Source organism: Phoca vitulina, unplaced genomic scaffold (genome assembly GCF_004348235.1).
Source record: "Phoca vitulina isolate PV1807 unplaced genomic scaffold, GSC_HSeal_1.0 scaffold11, whole genome shotgun sequence".
Taxonomy (NCBI): Eukaryota; Metazoa; Chordata; class Mammalia; order Carnivora; family Phocidae; genus Phoca; species Phoca vitulina.
In genome coordinates this window covers 38853429-38875675 of record NW_022589714.1, presented here as the reverse complement: position 1 = coordinate 38875675, position 22247 = coordinate 38853429, and the positions used below count along the sequence as shown (strand labels likewise).

Here is a 22247-nt window from a genome sequence, read left to right as displayed (position 1 = left end):
TTTCTTTCTTTCTTTCTTTCTTTCTTTCTTTCTTTCTTTCTTTCTTTCTTTCTTTCTTTTTTTTTTAAGATTTTATTTATTTATTTGACAGAGAGAGACACAGCGAGAGAGGGAACACAAGCAGGGGGAGTGGGAGAGGGAGAAGTAGGCTTCCCGCGGAGCAGGGAGCCCGATGCGGGGCTTGATCCCAGGACCGGGGGATCATGACCCAAGCCGAAGGCAGATGCTTAACGACTATGCCACCCAGGCGCCCCGACCATTTATTTCTTTTATAATTGATTAGAAATTGTTATTGAGAATAAAAACACAGGGGCTCTTGGGTGGCTCAGTTGATTGAGTGGTTGAGCAGCTGACCTCGGCTCAGGTCATGGTCTCCGGGTCCTGGGATCCAGCCGTGCATGAGGCTCCCCATCAACGGGGAGTCTGCTTCTCTCTCTCCCTCTGCCCGCCCCCACTCATGCTCTCTCTGTCTCTCTCACAAATAAATAAATAAAATCTTAAAAAAGAAGAAGAAGAAAAACATGGTCTAATTTTTTTTACCACTTCACCAAGGGAGAAATTAGGTCTGAATTTGAATTGAGGGACTTAAGCCAGACTTGGGGAAAAATTTTCCATGCAAGATTAATTAGATGCTGGAAAGCATTAGAGACATATCCAAGTTGGTATGATGGAAAGAGTGGTCCATTTGGAGTGGGGAAACTTGGAAATGAATCTTAGTTTTTTTTTTGGGGGGGGTGACCTTGAGCGAGTCCTTGCTCAAATTCAGCTTTCTATTTTGAAAAATGCAGCTGGCTGCTTAGGGAAGATAACATCCAGCAGGGCGCCTGGCCCAGAAAAGTGGTAGGTGATCCTACCTAATCAATGCCAATTATGAACAGGCATCTGCAAGCTCTGTGCACGGCCCATCCTTCACTGCCACCAGAGGCTACAGTTCCAATAATGAAAATCTGCCTGGAGAAAAACCACAACCCTTAAAAAAATAATAATAATAAATAAAAAAAAATCCAGCAACCCTGAGCAGCTCTCCCAGCGGTCCTGGCCTGCGCCGCCCGTCCTAGCTGGCTGGGGGTGGGTAGTGCCGCTCTTTCGGGGACCGGGCACCCGCGGAGGGCCGGAGCGCGCGGGGCTGGTGTCCTGGCAACCCCGGAACGCGCCTCCGAGCGGGAAGCCTGCGGCGCCGCTGCGCTCTTGCCCTCCGCTCGGGTTCCTTGCCCGCCCGGCGCCCGGCAGTTCTGCGGCCGGTTGGTGGCGTTGATCTCGCCGCATTCTCGGTGGACCGGGTGGAAGCCCTGGAGGTGGAAAGGGAAGGAGCACCTGGCGCGGGCGGGGGCAGCGAGTCTGGGCGGGGGAGAGAACCCACGGGAACTCCGGAGACGTCCCGACCGAGAAAAGCCCGGGGAGACGGAAGCTCTGATTAAGATGCCAGCCCTGCCCTCTGGACTTTCCAATGGCTTGTGGACTTTCTCTTTGCTTTGATTGATGCCTTTCTTACAAAGGTCTTTTCTTGGTCTCCGGGTTGCTTTTAATACTTAAAATCAACACACGCGTAGATGAGTCCATGTCCCCTGGAAACGGTCCACGGGACTGCCCTCTCCCCTCCATCTGCAGAGCGCCCTGCAGCAGAGAGCTGGAGATTTCAAGAGAAAGGAGACTCCGACCTGACCACGGTGGAGAGGAGATACAGTTGAGTTGAAGAAGTCGGGAGGGCGGGGTGTGGATTTGGTCGCCAGATCCAAGTATACCAAGGCCGGGAAGTTTAAACCACTTAAAGTTTAAAGGGAGGCCAGTTTGCGGGCATATAGAAAGAATTCCTTGAATAGTAGCCTATGCCTGTGTTAACCCAAGTTTTTTTTTTTTTTTTTTTAGCAAAGTTTATTGAGTGATAGTACAAAGCTCCCAGAGAGGGAGGGACCCAAGAGGGTTGCCCCTTAACCCAAGATCTGATGAGGCAGATAGTAGGTCAAAGCAGAGGTTCTCACAAATTACCTCCTTGGATCCAGTAACAGCCCCAGAGGTATATTACTAATAAGCAGGAGGAGTTAGAACCATTAATTGTCCAATGTGGCTAGGTCAGCAAGGAGAAAAAGGCTTTGGGCTTCTAACTTTAAGCTCCAGACTTTTCCACAGTTTCCAGGTTGAGCTCAGGTAATGGAACTGCTGTTTCAAAGGTGTTTAAACGTGTTTAAGGGGGTACTGGAAGAGCATGGGACGCTGGGATCCCCAAAGATCCATGACTTCCTTTTCTGCTCTGTAGGTGTGTCCCCTCAGGAGACCACATCTGAGCTCAGCCTAATGTGGAGTCCATGGGTTTCGGGAAGGAAGGGGCTCCACGAACCAGTTGAAAATGAATGCAAAACTGAGGGTGGATATGCATTTTTCCAGCAAGGAGGGCCCATTGCTTTCATGACTTCTCAGGGGAGTCAAGGATCCAAAAAAGGGTTAAAAACCACCGTCCTACACCCTTAGGTTGTTTGTTGAGCTGATAAGCAGGGGTGAGAAACTGAGTGTTTGTTTAAAAGGTATCCACGTTAAGCTAACTTGGCTTGATGTATTATTTTCTGCCCCAGACCATGCTATTGTGTAAATGAGCTGTGATTGACAAGTGTGTGAAAGCGCCTTGGTTATGTAGGGTGTTATTCCTGCCTAAAGACACGGAAATAATTAGCGTGAATTCCGCAGATGGTACCAAAGAAACAGACTTTCTTCACTCCCCATTTCCCCTTGAATTCCTTTCTAGTTGCCAGAACCTTCTCTCAGTCCCTTCTATTGAGTCATCTTATAGCATTTCAGCGAACTTGTTGAGAGTTTCATGTCCTACGGCTGACTGGACGTTGAGTTTGAATACCAATTATCATGCAAAGTGATGACCTTTTCAAGAAGGATGTGCCTTAGCTTCTCTGTATCCCCGCAGCCTCATGAGCTAGACAGAGAGGGGGCAGGTGTGGGTGGCTGGGCTGGAGAGGTAATTGACTTGCTAGAAGTAACTGGAGGTTACTTTACACAATGGGAACGTCACTGTCAGAACGGAAGGGGTCAGACTTGCAACTGCAGCTCTCCTTCTACTTGAGGAGATGTGGAGTGGCAGCCAGAGGCCGTGTTTAAGTGTCTCCAGGTTGTATTTGAGGCTGAGTTACTTCTAGGAAGATCCTGTAGTCAGCTGGATTTGGAGGATGTGCTCTCTGCCTATTTAGCGGAGAGACCGCTCTTCCTACCCTTGCTTGTCAGACAAGCCTTCCCTGTTATAGCAGCCACCTTCTGGACAGTTGCCAACACAAAACTTCTTAAGCAAACAAGGAAATATGCTAAATTTGGAGACAGCGATTTCACTGCTTGCGGCTCAGGGTTATGTAATATATTTAAATTTTGCCCCTAAAATTAAAAAAACAAAACAAAACAAACCGAGAAACTTGTGATGCCATCCCTAGCAACCAATTCTTGCTTTGGTGAACTCTCAAGTCCTCTAGTGGCAAATATACAATTAGAATTGTTTACATGCTATGAAAAGGCAACCACTGGGGCGCCTGGCTGGCTTAGTAGGTTAAGCATCCGACTCTTGACTCTTGACTCCTGGGATCGAGCCCCACTTCAGGCTCTGGGCTGGGTGTGGAGCCTGCTTAACAAGCTTAAGATTCTCTCTCTCCCTCTGCCCCCCACCCCCAGCATGCACTCTCTCCCTCCCTCTCTCTCTAAAATAAATAAGTAAATTTAAAAAAAAGGCAACCACTGTTAAAACTGTTAAAACCTATGGGCAAAACTTATTATAAGTAAATGCTCTAATAAATAACTCAGAACTTACATATGAGTATCAACCTAGAAGATATCTCTACCCTTGCTCTTATTTCTTCTCGACATGTGTAGATCCTTTCTGCATCCTTATAGATAAATTTCATATCTTTTTCTTTTTTTTTTAAAGATTTTATTTATTTATTTGAGAGAGAGAGAATGAGAGAGAGAGAACACATGAGAGGGGATAGGGTAAGAGGGTGAAGCAGACTCCCTGCCGAGCAGGGAGCCCAATGCGGGACTCAATCCAGGGACTCCAGGATGATGACCTGAGCCGAAGGCAGTCGCTTAACCAACTGAGCCACCCAGGCGCCCTCATATCTTTTTCAGAGATATGTTTCTAGAAGTAGAACCACCGGATCAAAAGTGCACTTCTCACAGGCTTTGGAGGATGCATATGGCCAAAGTGCTTTTTAGTAAGATGCAGATGTTTCCACCAGCAATGTACAAGAATGCCATTCCTCCAAGCGGTGCCAACCTTGGGTATTTGCAAACTCATAGCAAATACTGGTATCTCATTTTATTTTTTTTATTTTTTATTTTTTAAAGATTTTCTTTATTTATTTGAGAGAGAGAGTGAGAGAGAGAGAGAGCACAAGACGGGGGAGCGGGAGAGGGAGAAGCAGACTTCCTGCCGAGCAGGGAGCCCTATGCGGGACTCGATCCCGGGACTCCAGGATCATGACCTGAGCCGAAGGCAGTCGCTTAACCAACTGAGCCACCCAGGCGTCCCCTGGTATCTCATTTTAAATTCAGCTCTTTAATTACTAGGAAGGATGGATTTTTTTCCAAGTGTGTATCGGCTATTTGTGCATGTGTGTGTTTTAATGAATTACCTAATCATGTCCTTTGCCCATTTTTTTTTTCTCTTTGGGTATTTATTTTCATCTTATAAATTTATAAAAACTCATAATTTGTCATGACTATTAACGCTTTTTCTTATTGTGTATGCTATGAACTTTCCTCTAGCTTATAGTTTGCTATGGAAGTTTTAAATATATATGTATTCAAATCTATGCATCTTTTCCTTTATTTTGCCTATATTTGATATCTTTCTTAGAAATAATTTCCCCAAACTAAGATTATATAAACATTCAATTATCACTTTTTCAGGTACATCCTTTAAGTTTTATATTCAAATCTATAATTCATCTGGAATTTATCTGGGGATTAATTAATTTTATTTTCACTGGAAATGGTTAATTATTTCAGCAATATTTTTTATTTTTAAAATGTTTTATTTATTTATTCATGAGAGTCAGAGAGAAAGAGAGAGAGGGAGAGGCAGAGGGAGAAGCAGGCTCCCCGCCAAGCAGGGAGCCCGATGCGGGACTCGATCCCAGGACCCTGGGATCGTGACCTGAGCCGAAGGCAGACGCTTAACCATCTGAGCCACCCAGGCACCCCTCAGCAATATTTTTGAATAATCCATTCTTTCCTCATGGACGTGAAATTCCACTATTATATAAAATTTTATTCTATCTACATTTTCTATTTTGTTCTCTTGATTTATCTGTTAGGGTTAGTGTCAGTATCATCTTGAATATTGTAACATTAAGCTACATTTTATAAATTATACTCTATAGCTCTGTAACCTTGAACAAGTAATCGGACATTTTCGACAATTTCTTTATGTGTAAAATTATTTCTATTTTATTTGCGATTATGGTATTTCATTGCTAATACTGTTTACTTTTCTTAAATATTGGTTTTTCTTGAACTTTGTTATCTACATTATTCGTTTTTTCCATGAAGCCATAGTTCTAATAATCTTTATTTCATTCATTTCTGTTTTTATTTTATGTTATCCTTTTTTTTTATTGTTTTGGGGGGTTTATTCTTTTTTTCCTTATTTCTTATATTGCAAGTTTAGCTCATTAATTTTGGAGTCTTTGCTTTTTTGTTTGTTTCTAAAAATTTACCTATTTGTTTTAGAGAGAGAGAGGGTGAGAGAGAGAGAACATCAGTGGCAGGGGTAGAGGGAGAGGGAGAGAGAATCTCAAACAGACTCCATGCTGAGCATGGAGCCCGATGCGGGGCTTGATCTTATGATCCTGAGATCATGACCTGAGCCAAAACCAAGAGTCAGATGTTTAACTGACTGCGGCACCCAGGCGCCCTGGGAATCTTTTTTTTTTTTTAACACTATAACTTGTCAATTCTCAGATGGACATGTTTCAGAATTTGCACCTCGGAGTTTGGATAGTCTTCCTAGTGCAGTGGGCCCAGCAGCAGGTGTGAAGTAGTTGTTAGAAACTTTGCTGAATGAGTGCTGAATAATGCAGAAGGTGTGTCTGTGTCTTGGAAGAACATTCCAGAGGCAATTGAGGAGCACTCATTTAAGAAGTGCTGCATCACCCATGTGCTTGTTGCACAGAGGTCAATTTAGGTGGAAAATGTGCACATCAGTGATTGAATTGAAAAGTGACTCGGTAATCAGATTTTTGAATGCAAGGTTTAAGAAAGGCTTAACCAATTTGTTTGCTTATATTTTCCTTCTTTAAACATGCGCATGAATGATATGTGCTTAAAATCTACATCTAAGTAAGTCTGAAAGAGTGCTTCAATAAATATATAATCAAGACTCTAAGTGGGAAAGCATTCTGTCATAGTTTCGTTCTTTGTGGTACGTAAAAGACTAATGTTACTACAATTGCTGGTGCTTCATATTCGGTGAAATACAGGACATACAGTAAATGCATTTCAGGCTCTAATTTCTACTTACTGCTTTACTTTGGATAACCACAAGTTTTGATTTATAGTACTTAAGTCATTGACCATTAAGCACCTCATGATTTCCAATGCGATGTCCTCTTTTTATTTAGAAGTGTGGTTTGAGTTTCCAAGCTTACGGATGTTTTTGGCTGTCTTTTTATTATTGATTTCTAATTGTATTGTATTGTGGTCAGAGAGTGTAGTCTATGTTACATTTGTTGACACGACTTTTATGGCTTGCTCCTTTGGCTATCGGGAACCTGTACTCTCTTCTTCATAGCTCCGTGTCTTTCTCAGCTCCTCCCCTGTGCTCCACTCCACCCAGCTAGCTACTCACACCTCAAGCAACCGGTTGACCCTTCCTTTACCTGGGGCTGCTCTAGGTGCCGTGGCATATTCCAGAACAGATCTTCCCATGCTTGGCCGGCTCTGAGAATCACCTGCGGTGCTTCTTAACCATACTGACACCCAGGTCTTCCCCTGCAGGTCTGGGTCAGAGCCCTGGGATCCTGAGTGTTGAACCAAGTGCCCTAAGGTGATCCTCGTGATTGAGCAAATTCGAGAAACTCTGGGCAGTTCGGCATCAGGAAGTGGGATGCTATAGAATGCAGTGGTGGAGCTGCGGAATGTGAGCCTAGTTGCTGCAGGGGATGGAGGTCAAATTGCAGGTTCCCAGGCCTCACTTAGAGAGATTCTAATTCAGTGTCTGTGATGGGATTTAAGAATCTGTATTTTTAACAGGGTTCTCAGGTAATTCTGATGCAGACAGTCCTTATGCCATACCCTGAAAAACCCAAGAATGGGGATCCTGGGAGGGGAGGGAATTGAACTCGAGTCACAGAAGTCTGACTCCTATTTTTTGTAATTTTCTTGTAACTAGAGGTTACATTGTGTCTATTGCGCTTCCATGCGCTATAAAGTTATGCATAAAGAAAGCAATATCCATTCCTCTTTTTCTTTTTTTTTTTTAGTGACTGGGCAGGCACACAGCTCTGTAGAATGATGAAAGAACATGAATCAATAATTCTTTAGCAGAGTGAAGATAATGGTTATGATTCTGTATCTGAGAGCCCCTGCTTTCAGGACTCCCTTACTTGGGGAGTTTGGGGAGTTATAATTCTTTTTCACTTATTTGCTCAAATATTTGTTGAGCATCTCCTTTGTGTCAGGCACTTTTCTGGGTGCTGCGAAGATGAATAAGAAATAATAACAAATCTGGTGGGGAAGACGTGTATATAAATTAATGACAACGCTCCAATGTGAGGGGAACCCATGGAAGTTTCTGATGGCAGGTCTTTGGATTATTCATCAGTCTTTCCATGAATAAATCCTTTGGAAGATTGTCTTGAGGTGCTCAATACAATGTACAGATACATAGCTTGATTCAGATGTTATCTCTTCCACTTAATTCCAAGTAGGTAAACTCTGGAGGGTCAAGTAGTCTAGCATATGGTTAGGATTTTTGACTTTAGTGTCACAAGAGCTGCTATCAAATCTGGACCCAGGTGTTTATTTTCTGTGTGATCTCAGGCAAGTTGCTTAACCATCTGTGCCTTAGTTCCCTCATCAGTAAAATGGAAGGATAAGCAATACTTATGTCTGTGGGTGTTATGGGAATTAAGTGGGATAATGCATGTAAAATGTTAACATAATCCCCAATACACAATACATGCTCAATAAATGTTAGTTTTAAAAAAGTAATTTATATAATCTAGGGAACAAAACGGAGGGGTAGGTATTTCATTTCATTAATGAAATCCAATGGTGATGTGTTACAGGTACTAAACACAGTGATTTTCTGGAATCTAAGGGATGCTTTGCTAACATGACATCCTCTGGCAGGAAGATCAGCCCCTCATCTTCTGTTGAAACATGTCTCAGTGTGAGTGAGCCTCCAGGCCTCTGCAAAGTGTCTGTTCACCTAGAGTAAGTAAGGGTGCAATAAAGACCATAACTATTGGGGTAAATTCTGACCAGGAAGCCAACATTCTGAGAGGTAGCATGACATGTTTGGCAAGAGCATGGATTCTGGAGCCAGGCTGTCTTGGTTCAAACCCCAGCTCTGCCAAGTTCATCTCTGTGAACTTGGGAAAATTACTTTACCTTCCTGGGCCTCAGTTTTCTCATCTGTAAAATGGAGATAATACTTCATAGAATTGTTTTGAGGTTTAAATGAGTTAATACATGGAAAGTGATTGGAAGACTCCATGACACACAATATGTGTTGTAGGCATGCCTGTTATTATGAAGTTCAAAAGCAAGTGAAACTAAGCTATATTTTTTTGGAATACATACTTAGGTGGTAAATCTTGAAGAAAAGCAAAGCCATCATTACCGTAAGAGTTAGAGTCAGGATAGTGGTTAATTCTCGGGGATGGAGACATACAAATGGTTTCTGGAGGGCAGTGGGTTGGGGGAAGAGTGGGAGGGGAGGGCTGGCTTTATAATTATTTGTAAAACTGTATTTGTTGTGAGTGCTTTTCTCTGTTTAGATTTCTTTACAGTAAAAAGTTTTGGAAGCCTTTTTTTTCTAATGGCTTTTGTTATAAGGAAAGTAAGTACACTGTAGAAATTTTGAAAGTATAAAAACTATTAAAAATAAAAATCATGGTAATTCCACATCTTAGAGAATCAATATTAACGTATTTTTTAAAGATTTATTTTTAAGTAATCTCTACACTCAACGTGGGGCTCAAATTTACAACCCCGAGATCAAGAGTCACGCATTCTACAGATTGAACCAGCCAGGCACACCTTAATGTTAACATTTTGATGTTATTTTTTTTATGTGCATAAGAAAAAAAATCTTCACCCTTATAAAGTATGCAATTCAATGATTTTTAGTGTATTTACTAAACCATCACCACAATCAATTTTAGAACATTTCATCACCCCCAAAGAGAAGCCCATCCTTTTGAGCAGTCACTCCCACCATGTCCCCTATCCCCCCCCAGCCCTAGACAACCACCGATGTACTTCTTACCTCTATAGACTTGCCTATTCTGGACATTTCATATAAATGGAATATGTAGTCTTTGGTGTCTGGCTTCTTTCATTCAGTGTTACGTTTTCAAGTTTCATCTATGTTGCAACATGTATCAGTACATCATTCCTTTTTTTTTTTAAAATTGGGGTGAATTATACATAACATAACATTTGCCATTTTATCCGTTTTTACCCATTGGCATTAATTACCTTTCAACATCACTGCTATTTTTTTAAGGATTTTATTTATTTATTTGACACAGAGAGAGAGAGAGAGGGAGAGAGCAAGCACAAGCAGGGGTAGCGGCAGAGGGAGAGGGAGAAGAAAGCTCCCCACTGAGCAGGGAGCCTGATGTGGGGCTCAGTCCCAGGACCCCAATATCATGACCTGAGCCAAAGGCAGACGCTTAACAACTGAGCCACCCAGACGCCCCCATCATTGCTACTTTTAAAACATTTTCATCAGTCCAAACAGAAGTGCTGTACCCATTAAGCAGTGATTCCCCATTCTCCCCTCTCCCCAGACCCTGGTACTCTCATCTGCCCTAATCTACTAACCTGATCTACTTTCTGTCTCTCTGAATTTATGTATTAAGATATTTCATATAAATGGGGTCATACATATCTGTCCTTTTGTGTTTGGCTTATTTCACTTAACACAATGTTTCAAGTTTCATTCATGTTGTAGCATGTATCAGAACTCCATTCCTTTTCATGACTAAATAATATTCCATTGTATATCAATGTCACCTTTTGCTTATCCATTCATCGGTCAGTGAACATTTGGGTGGTTTCCACTGTGTGGCTAATGTGAGTAATGCTTCAAAGAACATTCGTTTACAAGTATCTGAGTCTCTGTTTTCAATTCTTTGGGGGTATATGGCTAGGAGTGGAATTGCTGGGTTATACGGTAATTCTATATTTAACTTTTTGAGGAACTACCACACTGTTTTTAAGGATGCATCTTTTGACTATGTGTTGGTCCCCTCAAATTGTGAGCAAATAAATAATATGCCGTGGACATTTATGGAGGGGCTGGCCTAGCTGTCATAAGGGAGGGTAATTCTAGTGTAAAATATGTAAAATCAGGTTCTAACTACCAATTTAAGCACATGGAAGAATCTAATCCTTCAGCTTCCTTTCCAGCCTGGCTGCAGATTTGGGTCTGAAATCCTCCTCCTCACATTCTGATCACTCCTCTGAAACCTCATTGCCTGACGTCCCAAAGCATAAATATCCTGAGGAGTTCAGCCTGCTTAAATTGCAGACAGGTGAGTGCGTCGTAGCCCCTCCCCTGCGTGCCTCCATGCCCAGGGCTTTCCAGAAGTCTGCCGTAGGGTTGGGCACTGTTCATTGGAGACTCAGGAAGTGCCAGGTGTTGGACACGCTTCATCTCTAATTCTCACAGTGACTCTGCTGAGGAGCTGTCTTTATACGTTTTCCAAAACTAAAATGGCTTTATATAAAAACCATAAAAGTACCATAGTAAAGTATTAAAATAATAAGGGAATATTTAGAGTATAGAAACCCCTTACCCAGTGTTTTCCAGCAGTATCCCCATTATGCCCAGTAGCCATGAGGAATTTTGAAGCGTGTATGTATGTACTTAGGTATATATGGTTTGTAGGATATATACAACCATATTTGCACTCGTGGAAAATAGGAGACAAACTATTTTCACTCAGGGCAAATAGATCATGGACCTCTTTCTGTGTCATACATATAAATCTAGGTGGCTAATATAGACCTACCCATTTTACACAGAAAGCAACTGAGGCTCGGAGAGACTTAGTCACTCATATGAGAACACTCAGCTAGGAAGTACGGTGGTGGGATTGGAATCCGAACATGCCTGTCTCCAGAGCCTGTGTGCTCTCTTGGCCACCCTGGAGCCCAAGGGCTTCTCACGCAACACTAGCGCTGTTAGGGGGTCTCTCATTGTTTAACATCACGGTTTATAGGAAAAGTACTGAATGAGGAAACAAAGACACGGACAGATCCAGTAACCTGCCTGAGGTCCCGCAGGGGCCTTTGTCATTTGCCCAGGGTTGCATGGAGACATTTCCCGGTGTCATTCTAGCGATGCGTGTACCATTGTTGCTGCCAACACCGCGGGTCATCCGGCTAAGATGCCATTGTTGGCCTGGCCCCTCCCTGGCTAATGGGCATTCTCTTTTTCCTACCCACTTATCTGAGTGAAGGTTGGATCGTAGGTGCTTGTAAAAGTGTCTCTGAGCTTCCCATTCCATGACTTCCAACCGTAAAATTGGCCTTATTTTTGGATGAGAGGATAAAAAGGGAAAAAAAAGAAGCTTCTTAGATACCTTTCTCCCCACTTCCTTTCCTTTCAGGCCTAGTTCCCCAGAGGTTAGCATTGCCCCAGTTGTAGAACCAAGGTATTATACACGTTGATAAAGTACAGGCCAGTCAGAGAATGCCTGGGACAATTTTTCTGTGATTTAATTGCATTAAGTGAGGCTGGAAGCGATGCTGATGGAAGGATTTCTGATGTCTTGCAGAAGATGGGCAGCGTCCCGAATGGACATTTTACCCAAGATTTAGCAGCAATATCCACACCTACCATGTTGGAAAGCAGTGTTTCTTCAATGGGGTCTTCCTCGGCAACAGGAGGTCTCTGTCAGAGAGAATGGTGGACAAGTGCTTTGGGAGGAAGAAATACGGTAATATTTTTCTCCTGGACCTTGACTGTGCCATGCCTAAAAATACTCCCTGAATTGTGGTTCTGCAGGCCCAACATTCCATGGCTGGCATCCGCCCTCTGGGGTTACCATGTCACTCTAGCACAGCCAGGAAGATGGGAAAGTGAAGGGGATGGTTGGCAGACTGCACTTTCTGGCAAAGAACTCACAACATATGCTGATCCACATTTTTGTTTTTCTCTGAATTCTCATAAAATGCTAATGTGACATTTAAGTCCTCAGATAAGTTCTCTCAGATACTTATTAATAGAAACCTTCATTCAAGCCTGCAGAAAATAATTTATGTTTCAGTTAGATGCTGCCCATCATATGTATTTAAATTGTACATTATATTCTTCAAAAGGAAAATATTCCCATAGACCTTAGCCTGAAGTGCATGCTGTTATTTCATAGCTTATTTAATTAAAGGTAATTGAGATGAGTGTGTGTATATATATATATATATATATATATATATATATATATATTGTTTGGAACATGGTGAGTTCTCTGTCCCAACCTACCCATAATAGGTTTATGGAAAGATCCTAGGGTTGCTGAGTACCAACGGACCATTATAGCACATTCTTCTCTGGAAATACCTGTATAGGAGGCAGCCATTGCTTCATGGATTGCTGTTGCAGGAATACAGACAGAAAGAAATAGAAAGTTCTCATTTTGAATTTCAAAATAGGCTGCTTGTCAGAGCAGAGACAACTGGTTTTGAAGATCAAGGCTTTTGTTTGGATACAGGATACACAAGAAGCCGTGCTAGAGGAGGTGGGAGAGTAGTCTAGAAGAGGTGGGAGAGCCTTGAGGAGTCCCACATTCTGCTCAATTCCTGACACCAAAATCTAGCAGGTGGTCAGATGTACCTCTAGCTGGGGTTTCAGCCTCAGAGCATGGCTAGGGCGAGACCTTGAGCCTCAGAGTCAAGTGACATCTGCTCTGACTGAGCAGCAGGGAAGTGATAGCTGTGGGCAATATCTGGGCAGAAAGCCAGCCTCAGGGTCTCACCCACCCAGGAGATGTGGAGGAATAGCTGCATTTTTGTGCTCCATGAAGACTGTGGAGGTTGGGACACGGAGAAAGAATGAAACAGAGAGCAAGCCAGGAGAACTGCCCAGGTCTCGCAACTGAAATGCTGGGAGACCACTGTATGATGTGCTGGGGACCATCAAGCCAGGGATCATAGGAGAATAAATTGATGCTTCACCTGATGCATTGTGGTGGGGGCTGGCTTCCTGAGGATCAGACTAGATGACACATTTTAGCAGACAACAGAAATAAATGCCAGCCTTCAGAGAGTATCAGAGATAAGGTGAGTGTCAGATACCAGTGTGGTTTGCAGTCGGTGACCCAGGACCCAAAGCCTTCCACCAAAGCCCTGATATGTGAGCCTGTTGTGCACACCCTGACTTCTCACTCCCAACAGAGATGGGTAGAATAGGAAAGATTTATTTAAATATAAAACAACTGAGAAAAATCAGGAAGGGGCTAAGTTTAGCTGTATAGTACTTAGGAATGCTCTTGACCCTAGTAGGACGAAAACCAAACTGTCAGAGGCTTAAATCATAAGATATTATATGCTTTTTAAAAAAGATTTTATTTATTCATTTGAGAGAGAGACAGAGAGACAGAGCACAAGCAGGGGGAGAGGCAGAGGAAGAGGGAGAAGCAGATTCCCTGCTGAGCAGGGAGCCCAATGCGGGACTCGAGATGCAGGACCCCGAGATCATGACCTGAGCTGAAGGCAGATGCTTAACCATCTGAGCCATCCAGGTGCCCCAGATATTATATGCTTTTTTTTAAAAATAAAATATTTATTATATATTTAACGAGAAGCTTTGAAATCTAGGTGGCCTATTATGGACTGGTTGCCCAGTGATGTCATCAAAGACATAGGCTCATTTTGTCTTTCTGTGCTGCTATTCTTAGACTGTGTTGGATTATTGTCTTCACACTTGTCATCTTATGGTCACAAGAGAACTGTTGCAGTTCCAAGCATTGCATCTATATTTCAAAACATGAAAAAGAGGACTCTCTCTTGTTGCCTTTCCCTTTTAGAACGAAGGGAAAATTTTCTCATATGGTCCTTAGGACCTGTGTCTCACTGCCTAGAACTGGGTCAGCTGCAAGTATTTATCAACAATAAATGGGGTTATCACGATGAACTCAAATCCTCACCCTAACCTGTCACTTCCCTCCTAACTCAAGGTAAACTTATCCTGAATTTTGTGTATTATTATTTCCCTTCCATCGTTCTTTCCTTCCTTCCTTCCTTCCTTTCTTCCTTCCTTTATGGTCTTTATACATACTGAAAAATGCACCACCCAGGTGTCCCTCAAGTCTCTTTTTAATATAGGTCCTCCCCCTCTTTTTTAGGTCATGGGCACCTGGGTGGCTCAGTTGGTTGGGCATCTGCCTTCAGCTCAGGTCATGATCTCAGGGTCCTGGGATCGAGTCCTACATTGGGCTCCCGGTTCAGTGGAGAGCCTGCTTCTCCCTCACCCTCTGCTGCTCCCCCCGTGTGTGCTCTCTCACTCACTCACTCTCTCTCTCAAATAATTAAATAAAATCTTAAAAAAAAAAGAAACTAGGTCATGTATCCTGTAGAGTTTGCCACAGTCAGGATTTTGCTGATTATACCCCTTGGTACCATTTAACAGGTTTCTCTTTCCTATGTATTTCTTGTAAACTGATAGTTGGACCTATAGGCTTGATTCGTTTTAGTGTGATTACTTCTTAGGTGATGTGCAATGACTTCTTTAAACCCTGAATACGAGGGTCTTTTTCCATTTTTTTCTCTTCCTCAATCTCTTGTGGCACTTGATACGTTAAGCTTGGCACGGGGCATTTCTTCTTTCCTGACATTCTCTTCTCTCTTGTTATTTCTTGGATAAGATGGAGAGGCAGCATCATGACTGCCAGTCAGCTTCCATTATGAACTGAAATTCAACACCTTTATTATAGGAAAAAAACAATCAAAATATGTCTCATTAATGGTTGACTCTAACACATTAGTTACGATCAGGCCATTGGTGGAGTTCCTTAAAGGCCTAATTTGTCGTCATAGAAGGAAAAACAAAATGTTGTCTGTGGTTATAGGTTGTAGTGAAGTTGACCTGAAAATATAATTTTTCTCTTCTGTAGCTCTTCCTCATTCGCTAATTTCCTTCTGAGATCCAGTCAGAGAGAAGGACCCAATTACGGTTGTTTCTTAAGCTTTATAGGGCACAGGGATTCAAAGTGCACCAATGCTCAGATTTTAAGCAGACTTCTTGCATATCCTTTGCAGATACCTTTGATTCACCGTTCACTTTAAACCAAAACATCCCCTCTGAACCTAAGCTATTCTTATTTCCCAGGGTGGGGTAATCATGACACTTTCTGGAAAATCTCCCAAACACAGCGTTTCCAGCACACTTTTCATCTTCTCAAGGCAAGACAATCACAAACATAATAATAATATGTACTTCATAATAAAACATGAAATTATCTAGTTTCCATTGGCATATCGATAGAGCCTATCTTTGGATTACCTTCAGTCCTTTTTATGATCTTGTTTTTAAATATCTTTCACAGATATTGATCCTAGGAATGGAATACCAAAGTTAACTCCAGGAGATAATCCATATATGTACCCAGAACAGAGTAAAGACTTCCATAAAGCAGGATCAACTCTCCCACCAGTGAATTTCTCCATGTAAGTGTATGTGAATAGTAGGGTTAGTTTGTTAATTTTAAAGGAATTGTATCTCTCTGTACTATATATGTTATATTTCATAAGGAGTAGATTCCAACAAAACATGGTTGCTGACAATTCCTAAAAAAGTTCATCTCTAGGCTCAGTTGGTTAAGCATCTGCCTTCCACTCAGGTTATGATCCCAGTGTCCTGGGATCGAGTCCCGTGTCGGGCTCCCTGCTCAGGGGAGCCTGCTTCTCCCTCTGCCTGCTGCTCCCCATGCTTATACTCTCTCTCTGACAAATAAATAAAATCTTTAAAAAAAAAACGTTCATCTCTAGTTCCTTAGTGTCCACACACATGCGTGTGTGTAATTGAAATTATACACAGGATCTTGACTACAAAAAGGAGGTTGTTAATTTTGTCCCAATTGTTGTTACCACAAATCTGAGGACTTTTCAGTTTCATACTGAATCAGGTTATTGGTGACTACTGTTTGGATTGATGTACACTTGGAACTAAACTTAGACCAAAGCGGTTGAGGAGAAAGGGAGGTTCATTAAGTTAAAAGAAAAATAGTTGGTATATTACATTAATATTTTAAAAAATTACTCATGTTTGGTTTAATGATGTTTAGTAAAAATTATAATAAGAATTATGACCTTTACAGTTGTGAAACCCCTAGGTGCCCATTAAAACCAGAAAATAAGACATTTTCTTGAATATGATGATGTATTGATCTCTCTGCTGTAGAAGCCATACCAATCATACAGTTGTCTGTTCTGTTTTTCAGAGTGCCTTATGAAAAGAAATACGATACTTTTATTCCACTTGAGCCTCTTCCACAAATTCCTACGTGAGTTCTCTTACTATGTTTTCATATTATCCGATCTTTATGAAGTTATCGGTTATTTACAGGTTTCTCCTTTGGAGGAGCTCATAGACACCCGACAGAGAGGGACCTTTGGTATCCCAGCAGGTGGGGCAGTGTGTATGGAGGGTTTTGGCGAGACACTTGGAGGGCAAGTGCTGTGGAGTCTGGCAGCTGGGTCGCCCCATCTTCAGCCGATAAGATGGACAGCCCGCCAGAGGCCCTGTGTTGTGCTAGGTATGCACTGTGGGGGGTTTATATGGAGCAAAAAGACAGGGTCCCTGATTTCCAAAACCCAAGAGTTGTTGGAAAAGAAAGACCCATGCTTAAATGAGTGCAACCAGGGAGGATGGTTAGAGCTTGAAGAGGCAGAGAAAAAGCCATCGGAAGGCTGGAGGGAAGTAACAATCCCTCTGATCTCATATTTTAAGTTCAGCTCCATTCTGAACCTCATTTATTTGCCCAAGTAGGGTTTAGACCTAGAAAATGATATGTGTCAGTATAAAAAATTTCACTTTCCAGGGGTGCCCCAGTGGTTCAGTGGGTTAGACCACAGACTCTTGATTTTGGCTTGGGTGATGATCTCAGGGTCCTGGGATTGAGCCTGTGTCAGGCTCCCTGCTCAGTGGGAGTCTGCTTGTCTTCCTCTACTCCTCCCTTTGCCCCTCCCCTGCTTGTGTGTGTGTGCTTTCTCTCTCTCTCTCAAATAAATAAATAAATCTTAAAATAATTTCACTTTTTAAAAAAATTTATTTATTTATTTGAGAGAGAGAGAGAGAGAGAGAGCACGAGTCGGGGGGGGGGGTAGGGGCAGAGGGAGAGGGAGAAGCAGATTCCCCACTAAGCAGGGAGCCTGATGCAGGGCTCAGTCTGAGGACCCTGAGATCATGACCCAAGCTGAAGGCAGACATTTAACTGACTGAGCCACCCAGGTGCCCTCCAAAATTTCACTTTCTAATACAAAACAGTCTCACATAAGTATGGCTGGAGTGGGCAAGTGACCCACTGTCTGACCCACCAGAGTCCAGCTGGGAGACCAAACCCTGGAGCTCAGTGGAAATAAAAGCCTTTTATTCCAAACCTGGGAGCTTTAACACTTTCATGATACTGCATTATTACTTGAGGCACATAATTGGGGCCTCTCATGTCTGTACTGTACACTTTTTGTAAACACTCTTCTAGAATATTTAAAATAAAAGTAATTGCCAGGGCACAAAATAAGTCTTTATACATTTAAGAAGACTGAAATCGTATCAAGTATCTTTTGTGACCATGATGGTGTGAAAATAGAAATCAATTACAAGAGGAAATCTGGAAGATTCACAAATATAATGAAGACTAAACATGTTCCTGAGCAACCAATGGGTCAAAGAAGAAGTAAAAAGAGGAATAAAAAATACTTTCAGACAAATGAAAATGGAAATACAACATATCAAAACTTATGGTATGCAGCAAAAGCAGGTTTAAAAGAGAAGTTTATAGTAATAAATGCCTATGTTAAGAAAAAAGAAAGATATCAAATGAACAACCTAACTTTACACCTCAAGGAACTAGAAAAAGAAGAACAAACTAAACCCAAAGTTGATAGAAGGAAGGAAATAACAAAAACCAGAGGGGAAATAAATGAAATAGAGACTAAAAAGACAATAGAAAAAAATCAATGAAAGTAAGAGCTTTTAAAAATTTTTTTATTTATTTACTAATTTTAATGATTTTATTTATTTGAGAGAGAGAGAGAGAGTGCTTGCACGAGCAGAGGGGAGGGTCAGAGGGAGAGGGAGAAGCAGACTCCCTGCTGAGCAGGGAACCCGATGCTGGGCTCCATCCCAGGACCCTGGGATCCTGACCTGAGCCAAAGGCAGATGCTAACGACTGAGCCACCCAGGTGCCCCAGCCCCTCTATTTTTTTTTTTTTTTAAGTAATCACTATGCCTAATGTGGGGCTTGAACTCATGACCCCTAGATCAAGAGTTGCATGCTCTACTGACTGAGCCAGCCAGGTGCCCCTCTTTTTCTATTTTTTGAATGGGATGTTTAATTCATTTTTAAATTCTTTAATTTTTCTTAATATCTATACTGAAGGTTATGAAAGTGCCTCTGTCCACTGCTTTGCTTATATGTTGTAAATTTTGATGTGTAGATTAGCCTCATATATATATATATATATATATATATATATATATATATATTTTATTTTATTTTTTTTTGGAGAGGGAGAGATGGGGGGGCAGAGGGAGAGGAAATCTTAAGCAGACTTCATGCCCAGCGCAGAGCCCAACTCAGGGCTTGATTTCACAACCCTGAGATCATGACTGAGCCAAAATTAAGAGTTGGACATTTAACCGACTGAGCTACCCAGGCGCCCCAGATTATCCTTATTTTTTAAAGAATTCTGCAGTTTGTGTTGGTCTCTTCCTTTCGGCTAAAGAATTACTTAATAGATTTAAAATTTCCGAGTGGAAGAGGTTTTTGATTTTTATTTTGTAATTCATTTTTACTTTTATCACCTAATGACCAGAAAATATTGTTTTTATTATTTTTATTTTATGGAACTTACCAACTTTTCATTGTGACCTAATACATGCTCAATTTGGGGACTGTCTCTACATACCTTTGAAGGTGTGTCTACTTCATCAGGATGCAAAGTTAGATACATACCCAGAAGATTTACCTTTCTGGGTTTTTTAAAAGATTTTATTTATTTATTTATTGTGCACGAGAGAGAGGGAGAGTGTGTAAGTGGGAGGGAGAGGGGGAGGGAAAGAGAATCTGAAGCAGACTCCGCACTGAGGGCAGAGCCCAATGCGGGTCTTGATCTCATGACTGGGAGATCATGACCTGACCTAAAACCAAGAGTTGGATGCTTAATCGACTGAGCCACCCAGGCACTCCAGATTTATCATTTTGATTAAAATTGTTCATTTGGCCTAGCTTGGACTGAAAATGGGTCTGTTAATGTATTTCTATCTTTATTGTTAACTGTAGCCATTAACATTATAAAAATGTCTTCTTTTTAGACAAACCAAAACCAGACTCTTAACTGTAGAGAACAAACTGGTGGTTACCAGAGGGGAGGTGAGTGGGGGGAGATGGAGTGAAACAGGTGATGGGGATTAAGGCGTGCACCTGTCATGATGAGCACTGAGTAATGTATAGAATTGTTGAATCACTATATTGTACACCTGAAACAAATATAACACTGTAAACTGCACTGGAATTAAAATTTTTAAAAATCTTCTTTTTCTCATTTAATGCTTTTTGTCCTGTATTATACATTGCCAGATATTAAGATTATAACTCTTACTTTGTTTTGTTTGCATTTGACTAATATACCTTTACCCATTCTTTTGTTTTTAGACTTTCAAATCACTTTGTTTTAGGACTGTCTTTTACACACAGAGTTGGATTTTGCTTTTGTGAGCCAAACTGAAAATTGTTTTCTTTTTTCTTTTTTTTTTTTAAAATTGTTTTCTTTAATAGCTGAATGAAGGGGCGCCTGGGTGGCTCAGTCACTTAAGCATCCGAGGCTCTCAATTTCGGCTCAGGCCATGATCTCGGGGTTGTGAGATAGAGCTCCGCGCTAACTGGGGAGTCTGCTTGAAATTCTCTCTCCCTCTCCCTCTGCCCCTCCCCCCACTCACGTGCGCACGCATGCGCTCTCTCTCTCTCTAAAATAAAAAAATAAATCTTTAAAAAAATAGGTGAGTTAAGATCATTTGAATTAATGATTTGATTTCAATTCTATCATAATATTTTGTTACACTTATTATGTGTATTATATTATTTTTACCATGAGTCTGTTTTCTTTGATTGCTTCAACAAAAGTTAAAAAAATGATTTCTTTTGATCTTAAGGAATGCTTGTGGTTTTGTTCTAGTGATTCCTTTTTATGCTAGTATCTTCTATATTGCACAAATAAGGTCCTGCTGGTCTTATTTGGGCTTCTGCTATTGGTTTGTCAGCTTTACATGATATCCTTGACCCCCACCTATTACCTATGTGGTAATCCCTTTTCCTTCCTGCAGGGACTTCCCCATCCCTAGCAGATTTATCAGGGTATTCTTCCCAATCATGGTGCATTTCTCCCCAAATGTATGAAAATTGTAGCTGCCAAAAGAGGAAAAGATTCTTCATCTCTTTTCTCTGACTCATCCCAGGAGTCACACAATTCCTGGTACCTCTTGGAACATACACAGTATAGTCCAGCATATGTCCTTTCAAATCTCTGCAGACTTGGGAGGGTGCCGGAGGTCTGCATTAGCTGAGGCCACAGCAAAACAACAGAAGGCACACTCAGGTGGGATTCTGAAGAGAGCTTAATGAAAGGACTGTTTACAGATGAGTGAACAGGTCAAGGGAAATTATAGGGAAGGGCGAAGCCCCCCTGAGGCTCTCTCTGGTGGGCAGCTATTACCACTCCCAGGTCTGAACAGCAAGAAGAGTGATCTTGTTGCCCAGCTTGGTGGGAGATGGAGAAGGGCTGTCCAGAAGGGGTTGTGGCAGTGGAGAGTGCGGCTGTGGCCAGAACTGGGGTACCTCAGGAGATGAGCGGGAGTAGAAGAGCTAAGTGAGAAATACCCCAACCTCTGCTTGCTTTCTGGTCTCCTGCTGGTGCCTCCAATGTGTTAGGGGCACATGGTGGGGTCAAGGTGATGCAAGTTTCAGGGGTCAGCTCTCTGGGCAGAGAAGGGCAGAAAAGAGATCTGGGTTTGGGAGAGAGGGGAATGCTGAACAACTAACATAGTGTTTTATTTCATCACTGGTCTCCTAAATTGGAGGCCTTCTTACTTTTGAGGATGCAGTACCATATCCCTTGAAGGTGTTTGTACATTTCGCAGCAGACAAACTCAAACTCAGCTGTTGTTTTCTTTCCACAGCTTGCCTTTCTGGGTGAAGGAGAAGGCCAACAAGCTGCAGAATGAGATAAGAGAGGTTGAGGAGCTTGACAATTGGCAATCAGCATCCCCCTTGATGCACGGTTTACTCCTTCCTGGTGGGTTAAAGAACCTTCAAAGAATAGTATAAAAACTGGAGGCAAGCACAGAAGAGCAGGCTTTTGAGAGGCTTCGCAGTGGAGAGGAGAGAAGACAAAGCCTCTCCCGGAGTGGATGGTGTCCTTTGCCCCAACGTGGTTCCTTGGGCCTATGTCACGGCCACGCATCGCTGGTTGAGTATGTTGGTTGAGCACTGTTAGTCTTGTAACAGAGCACAGCCTTTAACTCCGTGCCTCTATCCACAGGTTCTTTGGATTCTGCAAGACGATCCTGAACAGAAACAGGCCCATAGAGCATGTACTGACTGTAGTCTGGAGAGCCTCTTTCAATTGATTGCTTCTGTCAGTGTGACTGCTCTAAATCAAATGTTTGCCTTTGATGAGTAATCACTGTGCTTTGCTCTTTTTAACTTTATATTTTGAAAAACCTTCAAACTTTACAGAAAAGTCATGAGACTCATCCAATGAACAAATACCTACGTATCCTTCACCCAGAATCTACAATTGTTAACATT

General features: G+C 42.0%; 1 protein-coding gene across 1 annotated transcript in view; it reads left to right on the top strand.

Moving 5' to 3' along the window:
* SPATS1 (spermatogenesis associated serine rich 1) overlaps positions 1–22044 on the top strand; it is a 22348-nt gene extending 304 nt beyond the window's left edge. The window contains exons 2-7 of the mRNA XM_032410102.1: positions 8277–8424; positions 10630–10754; positions 12003–12164; positions 15768–15888; positions 16662–16724; positions 21617–22044. Coding sequence (XP_032265993.1) covers positions 8277–8424; positions 10630–10754; positions 12003–12164; positions 15768–15888; positions 16662–16724; positions 21617–21764 — 767 coding nt within the window. The 3' untranslated portion in view covers positions 21765–22044. The remainder of the gene's footprint in view (positions 1–8276; positions 8425–10629; positions 10755–12002; positions 12165–15767; positions 15889–16661; positions 16725–21616) is intronic.
* Positions 22045–22247: the final 203 nt, after the last annotated feature.